At 43.6% G+C, this 27,473-nt stretch overlaps 1 protein-coding gene across 2 annotated transcripts in view; it reads left to right on the top strand.

The window, feature by feature from the left end:
- The window catches only part of rpap1 (RNA polymerase II associated protein 1), a 174,932-nt gene that overhangs the window by 125,629 nt on the left and 21,830 nt on the right, over window positions 1-27,473 (top strand). For both annotated transcript variants that reach the window (XM_063052697.1, XM_063052706.1), the window contains exons 17-23: window positions 1,116-1,314; window positions 3,660-3,769; window positions 4,920-5,115; window positions 13,351-13,497; window positions 13,834-13,976; window positions 15,183-15,972; window positions 21,890-22,066. In XM_063052697.1, coding sequence (XP_062908767.1) covers window positions 1,116-1,314; window positions 3,660-3,769; window positions 4,920-5,115; window positions 13,351-13,497; window positions 13,834-13,976; window positions 15,183-15,972; window positions 21,890-22,066 — 1,762 coding nt within the window. The remainder of the gene's footprint in view (window positions 1-1,115; window positions 1,315-3,659; window positions 3,770-4,919; window positions 5,116-13,350; window positions 13,498-13,833; window positions 13,977-15,182; window positions 15,973-21,889; window positions 22,067-27,473) is intronic.

Raw genomic sequence — 27,473 nt, 5'->3', positions numbered from 1 at the left:
AGTTATAAAATAGGAAATGTTGAAAATGCTCATTATCCGTGGAGGGAGGAGGTATTTGAACTTTCTGTTTCCACATAAGTGCCTGAATTGCTGAGTATTTACAGTATTATCTAGTTTATGTTTGAAAGTTTAATGTTTGAGGTAACATTTGGCTCTTTCCATAAGTACTGTCTAACGAATTGAATTCTTGCATAATTTTCTGTGTTTATTTCAGATTTCTATCCTCACTATATTGACTTTGTGCTATCTGGTTATGAACATTGTGTTGCTGGGAGGATAGTGTGTAGCTCTCTAGAATTCTCTACCTTTGAGGGTTTTGAGACTAGATCATTGGAAATATTTGAAGAGAAAATTGAGGCCTTTTTGAAGGAACAGGAAATTGGGAAATGGCACAGAAGATGAGCTTTGGGGCAAATCAGACCTGATCTACTGACTGGCAGGGTGCAATTAATGAAGTTCTTCTAAAGCTAGTTATTGATAATGCAGCAGGTGGGGGAACTGTGGCAGAGGGTGAGTGGCCTATCCCCTCCTAAATTTTGTGTTCTTACTGATTCACTGCTACATTATCAATAACCTCCTTTAGAAGAACTTCATTAATTGCTAGTGCTCTGTGAGATATGAAGATGAAGGTTTCTGATTGGTGGATGGGGAAGTATCCACAGATTTAATAATTGATGGAAGAAGAGAATTTTTATTTTTACACAACATTATGATCTGGAATCCACAGGCTGCGATAGAATGGTGAAGTTATTCGGCATGGAAACAACATTTTAACGAACTTATCCAAACCAGTAGATACAGTTGTTGTAATAACTTTCAGTATGGACATCAGATCAACGTACAAGGAAGGTACAGATCCTTTAGGAAAGAACAGGACAGTGGGACGAATTGGACAGTTGTTTCAAAGAGCTGGCACAACACCAGTACTGTGTTATTCCATGTTTCTGTATGCTTGCATTTCTTTTCTCTTTCTGGTCCTGGCCATATTTAGACTGAGATCAATCTGCAGGTGCCAACTATTCAAGTAGGAGAGCCTGCAGAGCTCCCTCTTCTCAAACGTACTCTCTGCCTAACAAAGCAGAGCAGTTGGTAACTTCTCTGTTCCCTTCCCTTAGTTCTGGGGACCAGGAGGGACACATTCCCCCTCCGCCATTAGACTGGAGCCATGTGGAAGGTATCAAGCCACTTCTGGAAGGCTTTGTCAAAAGATGCTTTAAGGAGCTCAGCTGTCCATCGACTTGGAATAGAGTGAGACAGCTAACTTCAACGTATATCATCTACCTTGCGACATACTACAGCAAACTCAGCCAACAGGTAACATTAAACCCTAGCACCTTATCTTGCACCTTGTCATTGCACATTTATGCAACTGTTAATTCCTGTCAAATGACACAACCTAGTGTTGTAGTTTGGAAGCAGGTTCTTCTGCCCAGCAAGTCCATGACAATCATCAAACATCCTATTGCACTAATTCTGGTCTAATGCCATTTTATTCCCCTCAACATTGCAGTGCACTCTCCTCAGATTTTACCTCTCACTTTAATGGTGAATTTGCAGTGGCTTATTACAACTGATATTCCATCACACGTCTCCAGTCTAAATGGCCCTATAGGAGCCAGCTGCTTATTTTTATCACGTCAGAATAATTTTATTTCCAGCTCTTCATTTTATTGAGTTATTTGTAATTTGATCATTCATGGATTTATGTAGCACAGAAACAGGCCCTCTGGTCCAACTCGTCTGTAAGCTAGTCTCGTTGTCTGTATCTGGTCTCTTGATCTTTCCTGTCCATGTACTTGTCCAAATGTTTTTTTTTAATGCTGTAATTGTACCTGTGTTTGCCGCTAACTTTTGTGTGGAAAAAATACGTCCCCCAATTTCTCAGCAACACACATAAAAATGCTGGAGGAACTCAGCAGGTCAGGCAGCATGTAGAAAGATGAATAAAGAGTAGTCGTTTCAGGCCATGGTCCTTCATTAGGACTGGAAAGGAAGGGGAATGCAGCTGGAAGAAGAAGAAAGTGGGGGGAGGGGGAGGAGTACTGACCAGAAGGTGTTAGGTGAAGCCAGGTGAGGAGGAAAGTAGGTAGGTGGGTTGAGGGATGAAGTGAGAAAGATAGATGGAAGAGGTAAAGGGCTAGAGGAGAAATCTGATAGGAGAGGAGATGGACCTTGGGAGACAGGGAAGAAAGAGGGCACCAGAGGGAGGTGATAGACAGATGAGAAGAGAAAGGGTAAGAGGGGAGCCAGAATGGGGAACAGAAAGGGGAGGGGGTGAAATTACCTGATTGGAGAAATCTATGTTCATGCCATCAGTGTGGAGTCAGAATATGTGGTGTTGCTCCTCCAACCTGAGAGAGGCCTCATCATGGCAGTAGAGGGCTATGAAGTGACATGTCAGAATGGGAGTGGGAAGTGGATTTAAGATGGTTGGCTACCCCACTGGGAAATCCTTCCTGTTGTGGATGTACCAAGGGTACTTCTCAAAGTGGTCCCCCAATTTACATTGGGTCTCACTGATGTAGAAGTAGCTACACTGGGAACACCAGATATAGTAGGTGACACTGACTGACTTGCAGGTGAAGTGTTGTCTCACCTGGAAGGAATATTTGTGGCTCTGAATGGTGGTGAAGGAGGACGTGTAGCACTTATTCCACTTGCACAGATAAGTGCCAGGAGGAAGATCAGTGGGGTGGGACAAATAGACAAGGGAATCACGGAGAGAGTGGTCCCAAAAAAATGTCTCACCTTAATCCTCTCCCCTCTATTTTTAGAACCCTTAACCTGGGGAAAAAGACTGAGTATCTACCCTATTTTTGCATAATTTCATAAACCTCTGTGAGGTCTCTCTTGAGTCTCCTTTGCTTCAGGGCAAGCAATGCCAACCTATCCAATCTCTCCTTATAACTCAAGCACTCTAGCCCAAGCAATATCCTTGTGAACCTGTTCTGCACCTTATCTAGCTTAATCACATCTTTCCTATTGCATGGCAATTAGAACTGCACAAGGTACTCCAGGTGGGTACAGCCAACACTTTGTACATGTTGTAACACAATATCCCAACTCCTGTACTCCATACACTACTTCCTCCAACCTACATAGACCTAGATATCTCTATTCTACAGCAATCCCTGAGCCCAGTCATTTATTGTGTATGTCTTGTTAACGGTCTAAAATGCATCACTTTCCACTTGACTGAACTAAATTCTGAAATAAGGTTTCAGATCCAAGAACTCTGGTTCAGCTGGATCTGGCAGTGAGCAGACAGTTGCATGTCAAGATATCCTGAATGACTTTGAATTCATTCCATATGCCCTTATTATAATCTATCAACCAGATGGCTTAGTTTCTTTTCCTCATAGTAAATGTGACTGCACATATCAAAGGTAGTCTCTGTTCTTCCCATCCCTTCTTTGCAACTAAAAACTAACTTGTTCACTCTCCCAGATTTGATGAAAGGTCTTTGATTTAAAAACATTAATCCGTTTTCTCTTTTGACAGATGCTGCTGAGTGTTTTCTGGCATTTTCTACTTTCAGTTCTGAATATCTACTTGTTTACATCTTTTATTCACTAATTTATGATGTGTGTTGCTCTGGCATGCAGCCATTTCCCCTGACCACATCCCTCTAAAACTAATTTCCCTTGACTTTGATGCAGCCTTCATATAGACCTGTTGAGTGCTTAGTAGAATTGGAGCAGTTTTGGATGGAATCCTTGTCTCCCCTACTTAATCAGCCTACATTAGAGAAGATGTTTGTGGACCTCAGGTAAGCAGACCCCTGTTTACTGAAACTGCAAATTGCATGTGCATGTGTACAGTAATCGTGAGTATGTAATTTCAAAGAGGTTTGAAACTCTTTTGTTTCTTAGAGCCAGTTTGATAGCAAAATAACATAGGTCATGGTCCTTGCCTTCAGTCCCTGGGTTTTCATCGTATATCTGTTTATGTATTTCGAGCTATAGTAATGCCCTGCATTTCTGCAGTCAGTAGGTTATTTTGTTCAGTAGCTCTAGTGATTCAGCAGAGCAACCTATATAGGATTCATGGTTGGATGTAGGAGCTCCCATCTGTGGTCCAGTTAGCAGTTAATATCTGGGGCATTGGAGCAGGGGTATCTTTTGTCTTCAGAATTTTTTGATCCAAAACTCCATTGTAAGAAAGATTCACTATCCCAGTGAATGGCTAGTGAATAATTTTTTTGTTTGAGACAAGTATAGGTGTATTTATCGTTCGTAACAAATAACTTGATGTAGAACAGCTCCAGCGTACTGCAAAGAAAGCTGCTATATGGTTGCATTGGATAATGCTGACCTCGGAGGGGACCTCCTTTAAGGAGTGATTCTCCAGGTTTGTTGAAGGCAGTCAACTCCAAGTTCCAAGGATCCAAGTTAATTCTTCTCAGATATCTCAATTGAGATGCTGGTTGAGCTTCATGATTCAAAGTGCCCAAGATGTTTGTGAGAGTTAAGGGCAAATATGAATAAATGATTTTATTGAGTGGCTCTGGCTTGTGAGTGGCTGGTGTAGGGCTGATGTGATTATATTTTGTGATCTCCCTCTGAACTGCAATCTCGATGTGGTGGAAAAGCCAGTGTTGCAGAAATGAATGATGAGTTTTGCAGAGTCTGGCACATCTGATAGGATTGCCCATTACTGTAGGTTAAGATGGAGGGACCAGCAAATCGTGATCAGATTCTGAGACCTTAGTGGCAAAGGAGGTGGTTAAAAGATGTTGCTTTTCAATGGCTGTGATCGATGCTAATTCTCTGACTGTCTTGGTTTACCTTTGCCATCAGATTCAGCTTAATTTTCCTTCAATATTTTGAGGTTGCTAATGTGCAAATGCTTCCCTGCACTAGTAGAAATCATGTACACAAACTTCTTCCATTTCTTTTCATGCTGTTGTCTCTCCTCAGATCTTATTCAGCCCTGTGTAACCCTAAGTCCTGCTATCCAGGTCCAGAGACTGTCCGTAGCCTTGTGTCACTGGGCTGTGTTGGAGAAATGCAGCACCTCAGCCTGACAGGATCCAAATCCCCTTTCGTGTTCCTGATTGCATTGTTTTATTTACTGGACACCGTCTGTGTTCTGCACAAAGGCTTGGCAGAAAAGGTAAGGCATTTTTGCATCATTTCAGTCTTTAAAGCAGGAGGAAAGAATTTATTCTTTGCAGAATGGGCAGGATGAGTTTGTGGATGTCTCTCTTTTGTGGAGTAATGTAGGGCTTCTAGCTCTCCTCATTGGTTTTAGAGATTTAAGCTGTTTCTGCACCTACACGCTGTGCCTCTTATGATTGAGGAATTTGTTACCAAGAAGTTTGATCATTGGATGTGCGGCTCTTGCTGGTCTCAGTTGAGAGGAGAGAATTGGTTATAAGGTCATTCCCTGAGCCGATAGGCTGGTCCCGGACTTATTTCATAATTTGCATATTACTATTTAACTATTTATGGTTCTATTACTATTTACTATTTATGGTACAACTGTAACAAAAACCAATTTCCCCCTGGGATCAGTAAAGTATGACTATGACTATACAGCATGGAAAGGCCCTTCCATCCCAAGAGCCTGTGTTGACCATTAAACACCCATTTACACTAATTCTACACCAATCCATCTTTATTGTGAAACACAGGAGATTCTGCAGATGCTGGACTTCCAGAATAATTCATAAAAATTGCTGGAAAAACTCAGCAGGTCAGGCAGCACCTACAGAAAGATGGAGTAAAGGGTCTCAGCCCAAAACATTGACTGTTTATTCCTTTCCCTAGATCCTGCCTGACATGCTGAATTCCTCCAGCATTTTGTATGTGTTGCTCCAGCTTTATTCTCCCCACATTCGCATCAGTTCTTCCTAAATACCACTGGTTACTGACACGTGGCCAAGTGGTTTGGGGCGTTGGACTAGCGATCTGAAGGTCGTGGGTTCGAGCCTCGGCCGAGGCAGCGTGTACCATAGCACCATAGAACCATAGAAACTACAGCACAGAAACAGGCCCTTTGGCCCTTCTTGGCTGTGCCGAACCATTTTCTGCCTAGTCCCACTGACCTGCACACGGACCATATCCCTCCATACACCTCCCATCCATGTACCTGTCCAATTTATTCTTAAATGTTAAAAAAGAACCCACATTTACCACCTCATCTGGCAGCTCATTCCATACGCCCACCACTCTCTGTGTGAAGAAGCCCCCCCTAATGTTCCCTTTAAACTTTTCCCCCCTCACCCTTAACCCATGTCCTCTGGTTTTTTTCTCCCCTTGCCTCAGTGGAAAAAGCCTGCTTGCATTCACTCTATCTATACCCATCATAATTTTATATACCTCTATCAAATCTCCCCTCATTCTTCTACGCTGCAGGGAATAAAGTCCTAACCTATTCAACCTTTCTCTGTAACTGAGCTTCTCAAGTCCCGGCAACATCCTTGCACTCTTTCAACCTTATTTATATCCTTCCTGTAATTTGGTGAACAAAACTGAACACAATACTCCAGATTCGGCCTCACCAATGCCTTATACAACCTCATCATAACATTCCAGCTCTTATACTCAATACTTCGATTAATAAAGGCCAATGTACCAAAAGCTCTATTTTTATGACCCTATCTACCTGTGACGACACTTTTAGGGAATTTTGTATCTGTATTCCCAGATCCCTCTGTTCCACTGCACTCCTCAGTGCCTTACCATTAACCCTGTATGTTCTACGTTGGTTTGTCCTTCCAACGTGCAATACCTTACACTTGTCAGTATTAAACTCCATCTGCCATTTTTCAGCCCATTTTTCCAGCTGGTCCAAGTCCCTCTGCAGGCTCTGAAAACCTTCCTCACTGTCTACTACACCTCCAATCTTTGTATCATCAGCAAACTTGCTGATCCAATTTACCACATTATCATCCAGATCATTGAGATAGATGACAAATAACAATGGACCCAGCACTGATCCTTGTTGAGCAAGGCACTCAACCACACAATGCTCCAGTCAACCTCGTGATAGACTGGCGCCCTATCTGGGGGGGTGGGGGGGGGGCAGCCTCGTACTCTCAGTCGCTTCACGGCACAGAATCTGGCATAAACGCCAGCCTGATGGGCCCCAAGGCTCAAGACAGACTTCAAAAAAACTGACACACTAGGGGCAAATTACATAGGACAATTAACCTCCATGTCTTTGGGATGCGGATGGAAGCTGGAATACCTGGTTACAGGGAGAACGTGTAGACTCTGCACACCAAGGTCACCATTGAATCAAGGTTGTTGGAGCTGTGGGACAGTGGCTTGACAAACTGTGCCGCTCTGTGGGAGAGATAAAAACTCTGAAAGTACTCAGCTCGTTGGGCCCCATTTGTGGGGAGGGAAATAGATTTGGCATTTTGGGTTGCTGATGTATCATAAGATGGGCTGTAGGCTATTATTGATCTAAAATGTTGATTATTTCTTTCTTCACTGATGTTACCAAGTCTGAGTATCTCCAGCCTTTCATTTTTGTTTACAGATCTTCAGCAGTGTAGGATTTTGCTTTTTGATATGTTGGGATGGTGGTTATGATGCTCTTAATATGTCAGTTGCTTGTTAATGATCTCCAATATCTTTTAGCACAAACAAAAGTGACTCGAGGAAGGAGCATAATTTATGTAATGTGTGTTAAAGAAGGCACCTAACTTAGTGCTAAGTACTAAATATCTTGCTTTTAAATGATAATGTCTATGTAGTATTATAATTCTTTTTGTATTAACTAAGTCTCAAATCCAATCAGATCATCAGGCCAATAATACTTTACTCCCTGGAGGTTTAGTTGCAATTTTTTAAATTAATTTAAGAAACTCAAGATACATATAATAGTGAAGGAGGATCTTGATTTTGTAGCTGAAATCTTCTTTGCTGTTCTCAGTTCCAGTCACGTCACATCACATCCGGAAAGGTCTGGGTATGGATGGGATAAAGGATTGAAGACCACCTTTTGAAATTTTTGCTGGAGAATACCTTTAAAGTGTTAGGAATTAAGGTGTTTGGGAGACTGGCGGGTTCTGTTCCTGTGAACTGTTTGTGACCTGGACAGTTCTCAAAATAGGAATGTGTCTGTGCACTGAGTTGTTACACAGTAGCCCTGAGAATCCAGCAAGTTCATCCTGCCAGTCTCCCAAATGCTGTGTATACGGGCTGTACAGAAGTTGGACGCTCACAACATAGGGAGAACCTAGGTAACCGTCTCTTTCCATAGAAAAGCTTTAATAACTTTGGTTGGCATCTATCTGTCTCGAAGGTCAATGAGCGATGATGATCATCATCACAAGCCTGGGCGGAATGTATGGAGATCCTGAGATACCCAGTCGTCAAGATCCCCCTCTGGGCCTCACCAGTGTTATCCAAAGGAAGACTTATGAACCAATATGTAGGAGCTGCTGGAAGGATGTTCAATGATGCCCAGCCACCTTAGGGTCTCCACTCTGGATTTGCTGTCTGGGTTTACTCTGGTAGCCTTCGTGTCTCCAGAGGCTGCCCACAAGGCAGTGGGGCTATTTACCCATAGCTGGGGATCTGGTTCATGGGCACCAGGGCGTGTCCACATAATGGTGGGCCTACATGCTATATGTGCAGGGACCAGACCTCCTCCCCATCCTCTGTAGTTCAGCCTGACTCTGGAAGGAGTTCAGTTTCCGTGTGTCACCAGTGATGAGGCTTACTGTTGGAGAGTCTATGTACTGTCAGAGAGAGACTTACACGTTCAGCTCTCCTGTTCGCAAGACTGCTAGCCAGTGGCGGAAGCTGAAAAGGAGAGCGACAAGCACTACCCACCATACTACCACACTAGATGCATCACAACAACCACTTTGACACCTTTAAAGGTGTTAATACTTTTTAAGGTGCTATATAAATGGAAGTTATTGATGTTGTAGTCCTGTTATGGTGGCTGTAGTACTTGCTGTCATCACAGATATGGTCTGATTGCACCTTGTGTGTACATTGGAGAGAGGAAGTGATTGCAATAGACAGTGACATCTAGCTTCCTGAATATCATTATCACGACACAAAGATGTGTAACACGTGAGACATCGATATTATCCAGCAACATGAATAATCATGAGGAAAAGGCAATAAACCTACCTTCATTCCTCTCTTTGTGCTATTAATTCCCCCTGTAGGAATGTAGCTGACAGAGTGGTCCTTGGGGTGATTATAGACACCAACTAAAATCATGAGGGTGGCAGGTTAAGCTCTGCACCTTTCAGGAAAGAACTCAGTGCGACCTCTGGTGATATGAGGTGAATGAGAGTTTTTTTTCAGGAAAGAAAACAGTGTGACCTCTGGTGATTTCAGGTGAATCAGAGTTTTTTTTCAGGAAAGAAAACAGTGTGACCTCTGGTGATTTCAGGTGAATCAGAGTGTTTTTCTCTTGGGCATAATTATAGTGGGCATAAGTTTGCAAGGAAGCAAATTTGCACTATCCATTAGGTAAATGCAAACTCTAGATGCTGGAAATCAGTAACAAGAATAGAAAATGCTGGAAGCATTCAGCAGGCCAGAAAGCATCTATGGAGAGAAAGAGTTTACATTACAGGTTGAAGACAGGTCTGAGAAAGGGTCTTCTATGTGAAACGTAAAATTTGCTGGTCCTCCCAAAGATGTTGCTGGACCTGCTGCGTGTTTCCAACATTTTCTGCTTTTATTTGAGCTGTTGTCCTTTGAGTTGGTAATCAGTTAACAAGTTGCAAAAATATCAAAGGCAAAATCTGCCAACTTAGCAGTGGGAGTCCCAATTCAGAACATAAAACAGTACAGCACAGGAGCAGTTCTTTCCGCCCATGATATTGTGCCAAACTAATTAAATGCCTAAGTAAACTAATCTCTCTTGTCTACACAATGTGCATAACCCTCTGTTCTCTGCATATTCACGTGCTACTTAAATGCCTCTACCATACTCCAAATTCAATTGTCATTCAACCATACACATTTCATAAAACTAGATGAAACAGCGTTCCTCTGGGGCCAAGGTACAAAACACAGTGCATATGTCACACACAGCACATGGCACATATAATTATGATAGCACAAACTATCACAAAATAGTATTAGCACAAGTCCCTGAGTAGCAAGGCCTGAAGGTTGATGGTGCTTGGGATGTTGTCCTGGAGCCACGTTTTTGCAAGAACGAGCATGCAGCTGTTCTCCATGCTGCACTGGGGCAGCTGCAGATGAGGGCAATCCAAATTGTCTTCCAGGGAAGGAACCCGGGGAGCAGCTATGACGGGAGAGCCAGCTGGCAAGGGCCAGTCCCCAACCCAGTACAGATTCCAGTGCCTCTGTTCTCTCCCGTTGCACCTCTGGCATGTCCCCCCTGCAGCACGAGGACCCAGCTTGCACAACAAGCAAGGCCATGCAGCTTCCCAGTTGCCAGTCTCACCAATGAGCCAGATCTGTAGAATTTTTTTTATTTGTATTCGTCTCCACTATTACTCCTGGCAGCATAATCCAGCCCTACATATTGTTGGAGTCTGATGTTTTAATCCAAGGTCCTTTCAGAAGTCAGGATAGAGGCCCAAAACTTGTTGCTTCAGATTGTTTTATTAAGCATTAATCGCACAGAGAGAGTTGGAAAACGGGCAGTGATAGAAGCTAGTAGCAGAAGAGATAGAAGAAGCAAAAGGAACATGATGGCACAGCCTCGTGGTCGGCTCATTATACTCCATAAAAGAAGAACATTCTATTCAAATTCACAGATAGGAGTCAGTCAGTTTGTAACCCCTATTCAGATAATGCTGCACCAGAGAAGATTCCAGAACTACCCAAAATCATACAAATGTAACCACTAGGGGGCACACTGAACAACTGAGTGCCCAATAGGAAACATGCTAAACAGTTACACGTATATAAGTAGTCATATAAAATACAAGCAGGCAATTAATTGTTAAATTGCAAAGAAAATAACAATTAAGTCTGATCCTTTGAACTTACTCCCTCTCACCTTAATTGCATGCCTTCTAGTATTAGATATTTCGACCCTGCGATGAAAGATTCTGGTTGTCTAGTCTGTCTCTGCTTCTTAACGTTTTATGCATTTCTGTCAGGTCGACCCTCAGCCTCCACCACTCTACAGGGGGAAAAAATAAGTTTGTCTAACCTCTCCCTATTAGATTAGATTAGATTCAACTTTATTATCAATGTGCCGAGTACAGATACAAAGCCAATGAAATGCAGTTAGCATCTGACCAGAAATGCAAAGCATAGTGTTATTTACAAAATAACTGTGAATAAAAAGTAAGTGCTACAGCACACAAATATAAAAGTACTGAGACAGTACAATATGGGTGCAATACTGCTTAGCGCTGTGATGAGAGGTTCAGCAGGGTCACAGCCTCAGGGAAGAAGCTCTTTCTGAGCCTGATGGTGCGGGAGCGGAGGCTCCTATAGTGCCTACCAGATGGGAGGAGAGTAAAAAGTCCATGGTTAGGGGGTTAGGATGAGATGCATCCTTGATAGTGCTTCTCGCCCTGCCCAGGCAGCGTTTATGGTAGATGTTCTCAATGGTGGGCAATTGGGTGCCGATAATCCGCTGGGCAGTTTTCACCATACGCTGGAGTGCTTTGCGGTCTGATACGGGACAATTGCCATACCACACTCAGATGCAGTTGGTGAGTATGCTCTCAATGGTACAGCGGTAAAAGTCCGTCAGTATCCTGGGACAGAGGTGAGCTTTCTTGATGCTCCGCAGGAAATAAAAGCACTGTTGTGCCTTTTTGATCAAGATGGAAGAGTTCAGGGACCAGGTGAGATCCTCGGAAATGTGGACACCAAGGAATTTATACCACATGTCCTCTAATCCAGGCAGCACCCCAGTAAATCTCTTTTGCACTTTCCTCAAAGCCTCCACATCCTTCCTAGAGTGGGTCAGCTAGAATTGAATTCAACATTCCACATGCGGCCTAACCAGAGTTATAAAAAGATGAAACACATTTTCCTGACTCTTGAACTCAATGCCTCATCTAATGAAGCTAAACTGTCACAACAAATAATGGATTGAGTCATTCTCTGCCCTGTGTTTAGCTGCCAAGCCAAAGGTCTGCTAAAGAAGATTTGATGTATTGGGCCTCACCAGTGTGATGTGTTGACCTGACCCTGAGTTATCAGACCACTGTATACCTGCTTTTCTCACAATTTGTCCTTCAAATCTTTGTATCTATTGACAGTTCAGTTTTGATTCTAAATTTACTATGCTTAATCAGTAAGTATCACTTATTAGTGAATGTGACTAATTGCACTTGCATCAAGAGGCAACATGTGACAGATCTCCCCTCTGTACAATGGTATCATCAATACAGTAATTGAAATTGGTCTGTAGACAACTCTTTTTCTCCTTCCACATCCGAGCAGATTTATTGTATCTTTTTCTTTAGCTAGGTTATTAAAGGAAAAAATGAGTGTTTGGAGTTAGCCCATAGATTTGCCTCCATCTCACCAAATGGCAGAAGGAAGTTTAAGGGCCTAATCCTGTTCCCGTGGATTCTTCCCTGTCCTCAAAAGTTGAGCAAGGATTCCAGGATAAGAGGCCAGAACCTTAGATGTTAGCAAAAGAATTAGGAAACACGAACGGTATCGGGAATTAAGGAAACAGTTTGCTGCGAAAGGTTGAACAAACTTGTATTTTCTGCTCTGGAATGTTGGAGACTGAGGAGCAACTGGATAGAATTTTATACAATTATGAGAGGCATTAGCAGTCTTTTTCCTCGGGTGGTAATGTCAAATAGTCATAGTCATACTTTATGGATCCCGGGGGAAATTGGTTTTTGCTACAGTTGCACCATAAATAATTAAATAGTAATAAAAACATAAATAGTAATATGTAAATTATGCCAGGAAATAAGTCCAGGACCAGCCTATTGGCTCAGGGTGTCTGACCCTCCAAGGGAGGAGTTGTAAAGTTTGATGGCCACAGGCAGGAATGACTTCCTATGACGCTCTCTGTTGCATCTCGGTGGAATGAGTCTCTGGCTGAATGTACTCCTGTGCCCAACCTGAGTGCCCAATACTAGAAGGGCATAGCTTTAAGGTGAAAGGGGGAAGGTTTAAAAGAGATGTGTGGGGCATATATTATACTGAGAGTGGAGGGTGTATAGAAAGTGCTGCCAGGGAGGTGGTATGGTAACTTTCAAGAGGCACATGAACAGACATGTGCACTATGTGCAGGTAGATGGAGTGAGTTAGGTTGGCACTGATATAGTGGGCAGAAGGGCCTGACTGTTCTCAGTTTCAGTGGGATTCACAGCTCCCTCTTCTTGTGGAGCGCCCTGACAGGCAGTGACAAGCTTTGTTCCTGACACCAACGTTCACCTGTTTCCTTTGCCTGCTCTGTTTGTAGTGCTCGGCCATCCTGCACAGCGAAGGTTTGAGGGATTACTTGGTGCACAGCTGTAAGGGGAGCCCGCCAATAAACCACAGGTCTGCCTGGTTGCTGCGGCACGAGTTCCACCTCCAGCATTCTGTGCTTAAGCTGGCATCCAAGACGGTAAGTGGCATTCTTCAGTAGGAAGTCCACCGCTTGGCTGGTGCTGCAGATACGGGGCTTGTTTGCTGTACAGGAACTAGTGTTTTGATTGCCCTCCTCCCACCCCCAAGCAGGGACCAGAGCCCATGATATGTACGCTGTAGTTTCAGTACTCGGTGAGTGCCATGTTTGCCTGGCTCCCATTGCCTGTCATTTTCTTAATCATGGATTGCCTGGACTCATGTCCCCAGACTGTTCAGTGCTCTAGTTCCCTTTACCCATTATCTCTCCTACTTTCAATAACAATGATAAGAATCAATCAGAAAATAAAATTCTTATGCTATTTATCGATTTCAGGTTGCTGTCAGTCCTCAAGTTGCCCAGCAGGCTCCACTGTATCACTACGTTGCCCTGATGTTGCTGAGCCGGCTGCTGCCAGGAAGTGAGTTCTTGGCCTACGACCTCCTCTCCGGGATGGCCTTTAACCAGGCTTTGATACCGTGAGTACAGCAACACAAAGTGGTCAGTAATTTCTCTTCAGCTTCTGAACTTGGGCTAGGTGTTCAAACATGAGGTGGGTGACCAGTGGTGTTCTGTAAGGATCTGTTTTAGGACTCCCACTGTTTGTGTTTTTTTTAATAAATTACTTAGATGAGGAAGTGGAGGGTGTGTTAGTAAGTTTGCAGATGATATGAAGGTTGGAGGAGTTTTGGATAGTATCAGGAATTGTTGGTTTTAGTGGGATGTTGACAGGATGCAGAGCTGGGCTGAGAAGTGGCAGATGGAGTTCAACCTGGAAAAGTGTGAAGTGGTTTACTTTTGAAGGTTATATTTGAAACCAGAATACAGGGTTAAAGAAGGGATTCTTGGCAGTGTGGAAGAACAGAGGGATCTTTGTGTCCATAAACCCTTCAAAGTTGCCCTGCAAGTTGATAGGTTTATTAAGGCGTATCATGTGTTGGCCTTCATTAGTTTAGGGAGTGAGTTCAAAGGCCCTGAGATAATGTTACAGCTCAGTAAAACCCTGGTTAGACCACAATGTTGTGTTCATTTCTGGTCACATCATTATAGGAAGAAAGCTTTAGAGATGAGATTTACCCGGATGCTGCCTGGGCATTTTTTATGAAGTTGGGTTGAGTGAACTAGAGCTCTTCTCTCTGGAGAGAAGCAGGATCAGAGGGGTGACTTGATAGAGGTGTACAAGATGATAAGAGACATAGACAAAGTGGAGAACCAGAGACTTATTCCCAGAGTGGAAATGGCTAATACAATGGGCCATAATTTTATGGTGATGGAAGGAAGTGTAGGGTGAATGTTAGAGGTAAGTTTTATGTGCATAGTGTTGGGTGCATGAAATGCACTGCCAGGAGTGGCGGTAAAACAAGTACATCAGAAACACTTAGGAAACTCTTAGGTAGGCACACGGATAATGGAAAATGGAGGCAATGTGGGAGGGAAGGGTTAGATTGATCTTAGAGTAGGTTAAAAGGTCGGCACAACATTGTTGGCTAAAGGGCCTGTACTGTGCTGTAATGTTCTGTGTTAGAATCAGAATCAGGATTATTCATCTCCACAGACCTGCTAAGTTTTGGGTGTATTGCTGTGTGTAGAATGTTTCCTGTCACAGCCTGTGTTAGCTGTATAGGACACTAGCATTAAGAGTGGGCAGTTCGGTTTGTCAGCGGTTTGTTTCTTTGCATTCACAGGGAAGGCACATCCGGTGGCCCTGAAGCAGAAGACCTTTCGAACATCCTGAGGCTCGGATGCCACGGGGACGCTGCCGAGAGAACTTGTGCAAGCCCAACCCGTGGCACGCTGCTGTGCAAAGCCTTTAACCAGCTCCCCACCATCCGTGCCCATTACCTCTCTCACTTTGCTCACCTCCAGGCTTCTGTCTTGCGGTCCCAGCACTCCTACGCAGGCCGGACCCACCTGGTCCAATCTGTGCTACTACCGGAAATGGCCGGTCCTCTCCTGCCATCTGATTGGGCCTTCCTGCCCCTGATCAACTTGTATGACCGTGTGAACCGTGAGGAAACGAAGGGCAAGATGGTGGATTGTCTTCCCGAGAACCTGGTAGAGATGGTGAGCAGCAGTCTCCAGTGCGTGCTATTGCTGGAGACCTGGCGAGGTGGCATATTGCAGGGACTGCCTCTGGCTGCCAAGCTGGTGCGACTCTGCTGTGTCTTCCTCACGGGCAGCAACCTGTTTCTGGAGCTGGCGATCCGTGACTACCTATCCGCCCTCCTGATCATCTACTGTCAGCAGAAGAGGCTGGACTCGCTGGACCTCAGTGCTACCCTCCCAGGGCTGGCCTCCTTTCATGACCTGTACATAAGCCTTCTTGAACAGTTTGAGAGCGTCTCGTTTGGTGACCCGCTTTTTGGCTGCTTTCTCTTGCTGCCTCTGCAGAGGAAGTTTGATGTCCAACTGCGCCAGGCTGTTTTTGGGGAGCACGTTAACGTGTTGCGGGCACTGGGGGTGCCACTGAAGCAGGTATATGATGCCTTCACACCAATTTCAATGTCGGGGGTGTGGCATGTTAGCGTAATGGTTAGTGCAACACTATATAGTGCCAAATATAAGATCAGGTTTTGATTCTCACTGCTGCCCGTAAGGAGTTCGTACGTTCTGTCCGTGATTGTGTGTGTTTCCTTTGGGCACTCTGGTTTCTTCCCACAGTCCAAGGACATAAGTTAGGGTTAGTGGGTTTTGGACATGCTATGTTGGCGGCCAGCACAATCCTCACTGATATGATTTGGTGCAGATGACACATTTCACTGTATGTTTCGATATACAAGTGACAAATACTTTTTTTATCTTCAGTGGGCTCCTCACTGGGCTATAATTTGTTCCTCAGTCAAATAAAATAAAACAAAATGCAGGTGCTGGAAATCTGAAATAAAAGCAGAAAATGTTGGGATCATTCAGCAGGTCAGGCAGCATTGCTGGAAAGGGAAATAGTGTTACTGATATTAGTATTAGCTTTTATTATTGTCACATGTACCAAGATATTGTGAAAAGCTTGTCAAGCATACTGCTCATAAAGATCAAAGCACTGTGCATTGAGGTAGAACAAGGTAAAACAATAACAATGCAGAATAAAGTGTAAAAGCTACAGAGAAAGTGCAGTGCAGGGAAACAATAAAATGTAAGAGTATACCGTGATAGATTGTGAGATACATCTTATCGTACAAGAGGTCCATTCAGATGTCTGATAACTGTGGGATAGAAGCAGTCCTTGATCAAGGGGTAATTATAGAATTTTTTGAGGATGTAACTAGTAGAGTGGATAGGGGAGAACCAGTGGATGTGGTATATTTGGATTTTCAAAAGGCTTTTGACAAGGTCCCACACAGGAGATTAGTGTGCAAACTTAAAGCACACGGTATTGGGGGTAAGGTATTGATGTGGATAGAGAATTGGTTGGCAGACAGGAAGCAAAGAGTGGGAATAAACGGGACCTTTTCAGAATGGCAGGCAGTGACTAGTTTGGTGCCGCAAGGCTCAGTGCTAGGACCCCAGTTGTTTACAATATATATTAATGACTTGGATGAGGGAATTAAATGCAGCATCTCCAAGTTTGCGGATGACACGAAGCTGGGCGGCAGTGTTAGCTGTGAGGAGGATGCTAAGAGGATGCAGGGTGACTTGGATAGGTTAGGTGAGTGGGCAAATTCATGGCAGATGCAACTTAATGTGGATAAATGTGAGGTTATCCACTTTGGTGGCAAGAACAGGAAAACAGATTATTATCTGAATGGTGGCCGATTAGGAAAAGGGGAGGTGCAACGAGACCTGGGTGTCACTGTACACCGGTCATTGAAAGTGGGCATGCAGGTACAGCAGGCGGTGAAAAAGGCGAATGGTATGCTGGCATTCATAGCAAGAGGATTCAAGTACAGGAGCAGGGAGGTTCCACTGCAGTTGTACAAGGCCTTGGTGAGACCACACCTGGAGTATTGTGTGCAGTTTTGGTCCCCTAATCTGAGGAAAGACATCCTTGCCATAGAGAGAGTACAAAGAAGGTTCACCAGATTGATTCCTGGAATGGCAGGACTTTCATATGAGGAAAGACTGGATCGACTAGGCTTATACTCGCTGGAATTTAGAAGATTGAGGGGGGATCTTATTGAAACGTATAAAATTCTAAAGGGATTGGATGGGCTAGATGCAGGAAGATTGTTCCCAATGTTGGGGAAGTCCAGAACGCGGGGTCACAGTTTAAGGATAAAGGGGAAGCCTTTTAGGACCGAGATGAGGAAAAACTTTTTCACACAGAGGGTGGTGAATCTGTGGAATTCTCTGCCACAGGAAACAGTTGAGGCCAGTTCATTGGGTATATTTAAGAGGGAGTTAGATATGGCCCTTGTGGCTAAAGGGATCAGGGGGTATGGAGAGAAGGCAGGTACAGGGTTCTGAGTTGGATGATCAGCCATGATCATACCGAATGGCGGTGCAGGCTCGAAGGGCCGAATGGCCTACTCCTGCACCTATTTTCTATGTTTCTATGTAATGTGTTCTCAGGCTTCTGCCTGATGAGAGAGGGGAGAAGAGAGTAAGTCCAGGGTGGGCGGGGTCTTTGATTATGCCGCTGCCCTACTGAGGCAGTGAGATGTATAGACAGAGCTCGTAGAGGGGAGTCTGAGCTGTGTCCACAATTCTCTTTAATGTTTAATATTTCAGGTTGGTTCCCGTGTCAGAACTGACAAAGGATCCTGGACTTGAAACCTTAATGGCTTTGCTTTCCACAGATGCTGCCTGACCTGATTATTTCCAACAATTTCTGCATTTTGCATCCTGGGTGCGGTCCAAAATGAGTAGAGAAAGTTGGCAGTACAACCAATGATGGCTTAACATTGTGTTACCACTGTTAGGGATTGGATTGACTTGCCAGCACAGCACAACACAGTGGGTTGGACACTGGTTTCAATACAGTCCAGAGATAGAAGTCTTCTCGCAGTAGCTCTGAGTTTGTGTGAAATGATTTGGAGGGGTTTCATTCAGTGCACAAGTGGCATGATGCACCACCACCGCCATAATTTTAATGCTGTTTGGAAGCCACAGGCAAATCATTCAGACAAATTGGAATGAGTGTATATTTGCATTTTCTTGCTGATATTAGGTGCTATTCTTCAATTAAATCGCCATAAAATCATCTTGCATGAGATCCATGGTCATTTGGTAGACAGGATTCAGATTTGACCTGACTGTAGAATTCAGAGGTTAGTGGGGAAGAGGTGTATTCCGACTGGAAGTCTGTAGCCAGAGGTGTTCCACTGTGATTAATGCTGGGGCCTCCATTGTTTATGAAGTCTATTAATGACTTGGATGAAAATGTTGATTGGCTGATTAGTAAGTTTGCAGACAGCACAAGAAGTGGTGATGTTGAGTATTATGAGGAAGGTTGTCAAAAGGTACAAGATGTAAACCATTTGAAAATTTGAGCAGAGAAATAGAAAGAATTTAATCTGGACAAGTGTGAGGTGTTGCACTTTGAGAGTCGATTGCAAGAGGAAAGTACACAATACATGGCAGAACCCTTAGGAGCATTGATGTGCAGAGAGATCCTGGGGTGCAAGTCCATAGCTCCCTGAAAATACAGTACTATGCAAGAGTCTTAGGCACATATGGATTTGTGCGTGGAAGGTCATGTTTGACAAATCTTACTGAATTTTTTGATGAGGTTACTAAGAAAGTTTTGAGGGTAAAATGGTGGATGTTGTCTATATGGACTTCAGTGAGGCCTTTGACGAAGTTCCACACGGAAGGTTAGTTAGGAAGGTTCAATCGTTAGGCATTAATATGGAAGTAGATAGCTAGATGGGAGATGCCAGAGAGTAGTGGTGGATAACTGTGTGTCAGATTGGAGGACGGTGTGTAGCGGTGTGCCTCAGGGATCTGTACTGGGTCCAATGTTGTTTGTCATATATATTAATGATCTGGATGATGGAGTGGTAAATTGGATTAGTAAGTATGCAGATGATACTAAGATAGGTGGAGTCGTAGATGATGAGGTAGGTTTTCAAAACTTGCAGAGAGATTTAGGACAGTTAGAAGAGTGGGCTGCAAGATGGCAGATGGAGTTTAATGCTGAAAAATGTGAGGTGCTACATTTTGGTAGAACTAATCAAAATAGGACATACTTGGTAAATGGTAGGGCATTAAAGAATGCTGTAGAACAGAGGAATCTAGGAATAATGGTGCATAGTTCTCTGAAGATGGAATCTCATGTGGATAGGGTGGTGAAGAAAACTTTTGGTTTGCTGGCCTTTATTAATCAGGGCATTGAGTATAGGAGTTGGGATGTAATGTTGAATTTGTATAAGGCATTGGTAAAGCCAAATCTGGAGTATTGTGTATAGTTCTGGTCACTGAATTATAGGAAAGATGTCAATAAAATTGAGAGAGTACAGATGAGGTTTACTAAAATGTTGCCTGGGTTTCATCTCCTAAGTTACAGAGAAAGGTTGAACAAGTTAGGTCTTTATTCTTTGGAGTGTAGAAGGTTGACGGGGGACTTGATAGAGGTGTTTAAAATTATGAGGGGGATAGATAGAGTTGACGTGGTTAGACTTTTTCCATTGAGAGTGGGGAAGATTCAAACAAGAGGACATGGGTTGAGAGTTAGAGAACAAAAGTTTAGAGGTAACATGAGGGGGAACTTCTTTACTCAGAGAGTGGTAGCTGTGTGGAACGAGCTTCCAGCAGAAGTGGTTGAGGCAGGTTCTATGTTGTCATTTAAAGTTAAATTGGATAGATACATGGACAGGAAAGGAATGGAGGGTTATGGGCTGAGTGCAGGTCGGTGGGACTAGGATAGGGTAAGAGTTCGGCACGGACTAGAAGGGCCGAGATGGCCTGTTTCCATGCTGTAATTGTTATATGGTTATGCCGGGGTGGGGGATGACATGAATGTAGACACACCCAGCCCTGAGACACCAGCCAAGGTCACCTCATTCCAAACAATTGTTTATTGATCATTACAGAATGTCTCTTCGGTCCTTTTCGCTCCCTCCCTTATGCCTTCCTCTTTCCCCAACCATGATTTGCCTCTCCCTGCTCTCTTCCCACTCTCAGTCCACAGTAGAGACCCATATCAGAATCAGGTTTATCATCATGAACATATGTCATCATTTTTTTTGTGGCAGCAGTACAGTGCAATACATAAAATTCCAGCAGTACTGTGAAGAAGTTTCAGACACCCTAGCTAGTATATGTGACTTTTGCACAGCAGTGTAGATGGTCTGGTAAAGAAGTTACGTAGCATGCTTGCCTTCATCCCATGATTACTTCAATGCCATTGCTCCTAGTTTCTTGTTTAATATCCTTTCTAACTGTGTAGTCTTTAAACTCGCCCCATCAGTATTTTCTCTTGTGATTTTCATTTCACCAAATGGCCAGCTGTTCTCCTGAGTCACCATTCCTCAAGCACGTAGTATCTGAAGGGAGATTCAATTCTGAATTCCGAAGTAGAATATAATGGACTGTGAGGTAAAGACAAAGACATGAGTACAGATGCTGGAATGTGGGTTAAAAACAATGAGCTGCTGGAGGAACTCAGCGGGTCGAGCTGTACATGTAGTGGGAGAAATGGACAGTTGACTGTCCATCTGGACTGAGAGTAGAGGGGAGAGAGGCAAAAAGACATAAACAGAAGGGGTGGACCAATAACCAGCAAGTGATAGGTAGAGCCAAGTGGGGTGGGGGGAGTAAAAGGCAGATGGAGGAGGGAAGAATGCGACAGAAGCTAGATTTGAATTGAATGATTGAATTTGGAATTGAATTGAATGATCTTTATTGTCATTATACATGGGTACAATGAAACTCTGTGTGGCTTCCTCTCAGGCAATTAAATAAAACGGTAGATAAAAACAAGACAGTAATAGAAAAACAATATTTTCGAAGACTTTAACATTGGCCTAGTGGGATGAAAAGTTGTTTTCTATACTGTGTGGTTCTATATAGAGTGACAAAACAAATTGCCTTGAAGCATAAAGTATCCTGAGCGTAATTCAACAATGTTGACAGCAAACCATGTAGAAATATGTCAAGTCAGCAGATACAACACTTGAAAAGGAGGCAGTTTTAAAGGACTGATGCAGAAGAGAAAGACAGAGCAGCTGAGAGGATTAACAGTGGAAGTCCAGAACCAGGAGTCCAGGCATAGTTTGAATAAAAAGGCAAATAATAGTTTACGCAAGAGACCAACATTGATGAGCTCCAAGTTTGAGAGGAGATTGAGAGTGATGAGGGTGTGGATAAGACAAATTTTAAAATTGAGATTCTTCTGGACAAAGGTCTATGATACATCAGTAAACTCTGAAGTCATAGGTGAGTTCCCTAAGTCACTGAGGATGAAGGTATACTGTCAGTGCTTTCACACTTTGCAATCTTTTCTGTCTTGGAGCAGCTGCCGATCCCCTTGGAAAATTACACCCATCCCATGGAGTCTTCATTGGATCTGCTGCGCCAGTATTTCAAGACCTTGGTGACTGCCACCCTACGCTTCAGCTGGTGTCCTGTGCTCTACGTGGTGGCCATTGCTCAAGTCAACAGCTTCATCTTCTCACAGGAGGCAGTTGATGAGGTACAATTTCTTCTGGCTATTAACACAATTGTTAGAAGGGGAACTGAGCATTTTAGAATCAAAAGGGATAGATTTATGTTTCAGTCCCCCTATTTCTCCCATTTAACTCATAGTTGCCCGCATTTGGGCCTATATCCCTCTAATTTTTCCAAGTTCTTTTTAAATATTGTTACTATACCTGCCTCAGAAGCTTTCTGTAGATGGTTATTCCATCTACTGACCACCCTCTGAAAAGTTTCCACAGAGTCATAGAGATGGACAGCACAGAAGCAGGCCCTTCGGCCCATCTAGTCCATGCCTAAACTATTTAAATTGCCTTCTCCCGTCGACCTGCACTGGGACCATAGCCCTCATATCCCAACTGTCCATGTACCTATCCAAACTTCTCTTAAACATTGAAATTGAGCTTGCATGCACCACTTGTGCCAGCAGCTGATTGCACACTCACACCACCTTCTGAGTGAAGAAATTCCCTCTTGTGTTCCCCTTAAACGTTTCACCTTTCATCCTAACCCATGACCTCTGGTTGTAGTCCCACCCACACTCAGTGGAAAAAGCCTGCTTGCATTTACCAGATCTGTACACCTCATAATTTTGTATACCTCTATCAAATCTCCTCTCAGTCTTCTATGTTCTAAAGAATACAGTCCTAACCTATTCAATCTTTCCTTATAACTCTTCAAATGTCTCCCCTTTCATCTTAAACCTGTGCCCTCTAGTTCTTGATTCCCCAATCCTGGGACCCTATCAATGCCTCTCATAATTTTATACACCTCTTAAGATCACCCCTCATTCTTCTCTATTCTAATGAAGAAGGTCCCAACCTGCTCAACCTGTCTTCATTACTCAGTCCCTCGAGTCCTAGCAACATTCTCATAAATTTCCCCGTTCTCTTTCCAGCTTTTAGTTTGTCCCAAATTCCATAACCTTAAGCGAAACCACATGAGTTAAAGTCTTCAGTGATGTCCTGCTTTCCATTTATAATTACTCTTTTGGGAGGGTAAGCCTGAACAAAGCAAGAAAAACCTCCCCAACCCAAGCAGGAAATGAGGTGGAGAAATAGCTGATGCAATTGAATAACTACAAAGCAGAAATTAAATGGTGTAGTGCTTTAAAAGCTCCTACAGCACATTGGATTAGAGATAACATACCACTCAATTACTATGGCTTCTCGACATTCAGAGCATAGAAGTTGCAGTCTTGACATGCAGTTTCAAAATCTCAGTCGTATTGTTTTTGGACAGGGCAGGTTGTGTCCAATTTTGCAATGAGATGATCAGAGTGGCACAAATATCATTGCTACAAGAGAAGGAAAAAGTTCTGAGGGTGAAATTAGTTCTGACTATGGTGCTTCCATAGTAGATGGCCACTTGAGTAAGCTAGTGGTTGGTGTGTTATATCTCAAGGGAGAGCCACTTTAGCTCAAAAAAAAAATACTGAACAAATTCTGGCACCGAACGAGTATGCTCATCCAAACATCCCTGTGACTGTATTCTAAAGAATGCCATTGCAATGACACAATGAAACTAAACATATATATATAAAAAATAGTACAGCACAGTACAGGCCCTTCAGCCCACAATGTTGTGCCAACCCTCAGACCCTGCCTCCCGTATAACCCCCCACCTTAAATTCCTCCATATACCTGTCTAGTAGTCTCTTAAATTTCACTAGTGTATCTGCCTCCACCACTGACTTAGGCAGTGCATTCCACGCACCAACCACTGAGTAGAAAACCTTCCTCCAATCTCCCTCTTGAACTTCCCACCCCTTAACTTAAAGCCATGTCCTCTTGTATTGAGCAGTGGTACCTCTATCATGTCTCCTCTCATCCTCCTTCTCCAAAGAGTAAAGCCCTAGCTCCCTTAATCTCTGATCATAATCCATACTCTCTAAACTAGGCAGCATCCTGGTAAATCTCTTCTGTACCCTTTCCAATGCATCCTCATCCTTCCCATAGTGAGGCGACCAGAACTGGACACATTACTCCAAGTGTGGCCTAACCAGAGTTTTATAGAGCTGCATCATTACTTCGCGACTCTTAAACTCTATCCCTCGACTTATGAAAGATAACACCCCATAAGCTTTCTTAACTACCCTATCTACCTGTGAGGCAACTTTCAGGGATCTGTGGACATGTACCCCCAGATCCCTCTGCTCCTCCACACTACCAAGTATTCTGCCATTTACTTTGTACTCTGCCTTGGAGTTTGTCCTTCCAAAGTGTACCACCTCACACTTCTCCAGGTTGAACTCCATCTGCCACTTCTCAGCCCACTTCTGCATCCTATCAATGTCTCTCTGCAATCTTTAACAATCCTCTACACTATCTACAACACCACCAACCTTTGTGTCGTCTGCAAACTTGCCAACCCACCCTTCTACCCCCACATCCAGGTCGTTAATAAAAATCATGAAAAGTAGAGGTCCCAGAACCTATCCTTGTGAGACACCACTAGTCACAATCCTCCAATCTGAATGTACTCCCTCCACCACGACTCTCTGCCTTCTGCAGGCAAGCCAATTCTGAACCTACCTGGCCAAACTTCTCTGGATCCCATGCCTTCTGACTTTCTGAATAAGCCTACCATGTGGAACCTTATCAAATGCCTTACTAAAATCTATATAGATCACATCCACTGCACTACCCTCATCTATATGCCTGGTCACCTCCTCAAAGAACTCTATCAGGCTTGTTAGACACGATCTGCCCTTCACAAAGCCATGCTGACTGTCCCTGATCAGACCATGATTCTCTAAATGCCCATAGATCTCTCAGGATCTTTTCCAACAGCTTTCCCACCACAGACGTAAGACTCAGTGGTCTATAATTACCCGGACTATCCCTACGACCTTTTTTGAAGAAGGGGACAACATTCGCCTCCCTGCAATCCTCCGGTACCATTCCCGTGGACAATGAGGACATAAAGATCGTAACCAGAGGCGCAGCAATTTCTTTCCTTGACTTGTGAAGCAGCCTGGGGAATATTCCGTCAGGCCCCGGGGATTTATCCGTCCTAATGTATTTTAACAACTCCAGCACCTCCTCTCCCTTAATATCATCATGCTGCAGAACATCAACCTCACCCATATTGTCCTCACCGTCATCAAGTTCCCTCTCATTGGTGAATACCGAAGAGAAGTATTCACTGAGGTCCTCGCTCATCCACAGCCTCCAGGCACATCTTCCCACCTTTAACTCTAATCCGTCCTATCTTCTCTCCTGTTGTCCTTTTGTTCTTCACATAATTGTAGAATACCTTAGGGTGTTCCTTTACCCTTCTCATGCCCCCTTCTTGCTCTTCTCAGCCCCTTCTTAAGCTCCTTTCTTGCTACCTTATATTCCTCAATAGACCTATCTGATTCGTGCTTCCTAAACCTCATGTATGCTGCCTTCTTCCACCTGACTAGATTTTCCACCTCACATGGTTCATTCACCCTACCATTCTTTATCTTCCTCACCGGGACAAATTTATCCCTAACATCCTGCAAGAGATCCCTAAATATTGACCACATGTCCATCGTACATTTCCCTGCAAAAACATCATCCCAGTTCACACCCGCAAGTTCAAGCCGTATAGCCTCATAATTTGCCCTTCCCCAATTGAAAATTTTCCTGCCCTCTCTGATTCTGTCCTTTTCCGTGATAATGTTAAAGGCCAGGGAGCGGTGGTCGCTGTCCCCCAGATGCTCACCCACTGAGAGATCTGTGACCTGACCCAGTTCTTTTAAAATTTAAAAGGTTTCTTTCTTTGTTAATGTATTTGATGTAATTTTTTATTTTTTTCCACTCTTTTGGTAATGACATGTGTCTTGACCCATATGCACCAATAATGTGATAATGGCTTGCTGGATTGTCTTTCTCAAGGTAGTGAATGTGACAGATTAAAAAACATAACTGTTTGTCCTGTGATGCTATGACGTGTTACACCAAGGCTCCACATAACTGTCTTTGGCTGACGAATCTCACAGCACTACCATAAGGGAAAGTCCAGTCACTCCCTCACTAGAACCCTCCTTTTCCCCATACTTCCTCGCCTAGTCCCTCTATCCTTGTTTGTTGGTTCTGACTAGTGTTTAACACTTAATTAACAACCCAGAAATAGATTATCCTGTCATTGTCACATTGCTGTTTGTGGGATCTTTCTGATTGCAGTACATTGTACAAAAATATAATGACTATATTTCAAAACTTTAATTGCGAGGACTTAGTAATGTCCTGTGGCAAGTGCTTTATGGTGCATTTGTTTCTTTTTCTGCCTCGTGCAGGGAAGTGTTTTTCTGAATCTCGTTGTTATTAACATTTCTTTGTAAACACCTTGAGCATTTGTCAGATCTGATGCTGACTGCATATGTACGGCTGACCACATATCTGATTAGTTTTTCTTCCTGTGTCCTTCGTTCTCCCTTCGTTTATTGGCAATAGGTGGATGGCAAAGACAATAGCCCTGTTCCAAGCTCGTACTCGACAGGCTATTGTCTTGATTCCAAGGCCACCAAGAAGTACAGCAAAACAAAAGTGTTACGAGATTGGTCTGAATTTGTCATGTTATGTCCTTACAATGGAGAGCCCAAATATAATGAGAGTATGAGGATTACGGTGGGTCCGTCCCAATCAGCAGCAACTATAATCATCTACATAACATCTTAACTTGGTGGTGACGCATCCTGGGGATGTCACTGCACAATTTTGTTGTAAGCTGCATGAAGGGATACTCATGGAGGTGACAAGATGTTTTGTCAAAGGGGTAGATTTTAATATCACCTCAGCGAAGAAGGCAGCGATGTTTTTGGAAGGAACTGCAGAGTTTACAATTAGGCAGCAGGATGCATGGCTCCAGATAGGGATGAAGGAGGAAAGATAGGGGCAGTGGGCAGTGTGGGGGGGGGCAAAGATGAAAGAGGGCAGAGACCTTGGTTGGTGCATGGGTATGGTGGGGGTTACATCAATAGGGTTGATTGAGATATAAGATGATTTGATCATTTTAAATCAAAGACTCTTCAAGACTGGGTGTAATTGAGCATGAAGGCAAGACACGAGCACAACGAAAGTTTGCTGTCTATCACTTGAGTGTTATTGTTGGGCAGAGTACTGGTGGAAGGCTGATGATTGGGTCTCATTGCCCAGCAGAAGTTAGTACCATGGAATAATGTTGTGCTACATAAGTCCTGCCATCAGAGTTCATTCCTGAACTTTGTGCCGTCTCTGTGGAGTACGCATGTTTCCCTCAACTGCTGTGGTTTCCAACAACGTTCTAGAGATGTGCTGTTTGGTAGGTCAGTTGATTCTTGTAAATTATCCCTTATTGGGTGGGTAGGTATTGGTGGAGGATGGGGATCTGTCTCTTACAAAGAAAGTGTAAGGCACTCCTTCCCTCCGCCAGCCTACAGGTCACCCTTGAGCAAG

This window comes from Mobula hypostoma, chromosome 1, assembly GCF_963921235.1.
Source record: "Mobula hypostoma chromosome 1, sMobHyp1.1, whole genome shotgun sequence".
NCBI classification, from domain to species: Eukaryota; Metazoa; Chordata; class Chondrichthyes; order Myliobatiformes; family Myliobatidae; genus Mobula; species Mobula hypostoma.
Note: the sequence above shows the minus strand (reverse complement) of the source record. Positions and strands in the feature narration are given on the sequence as shown.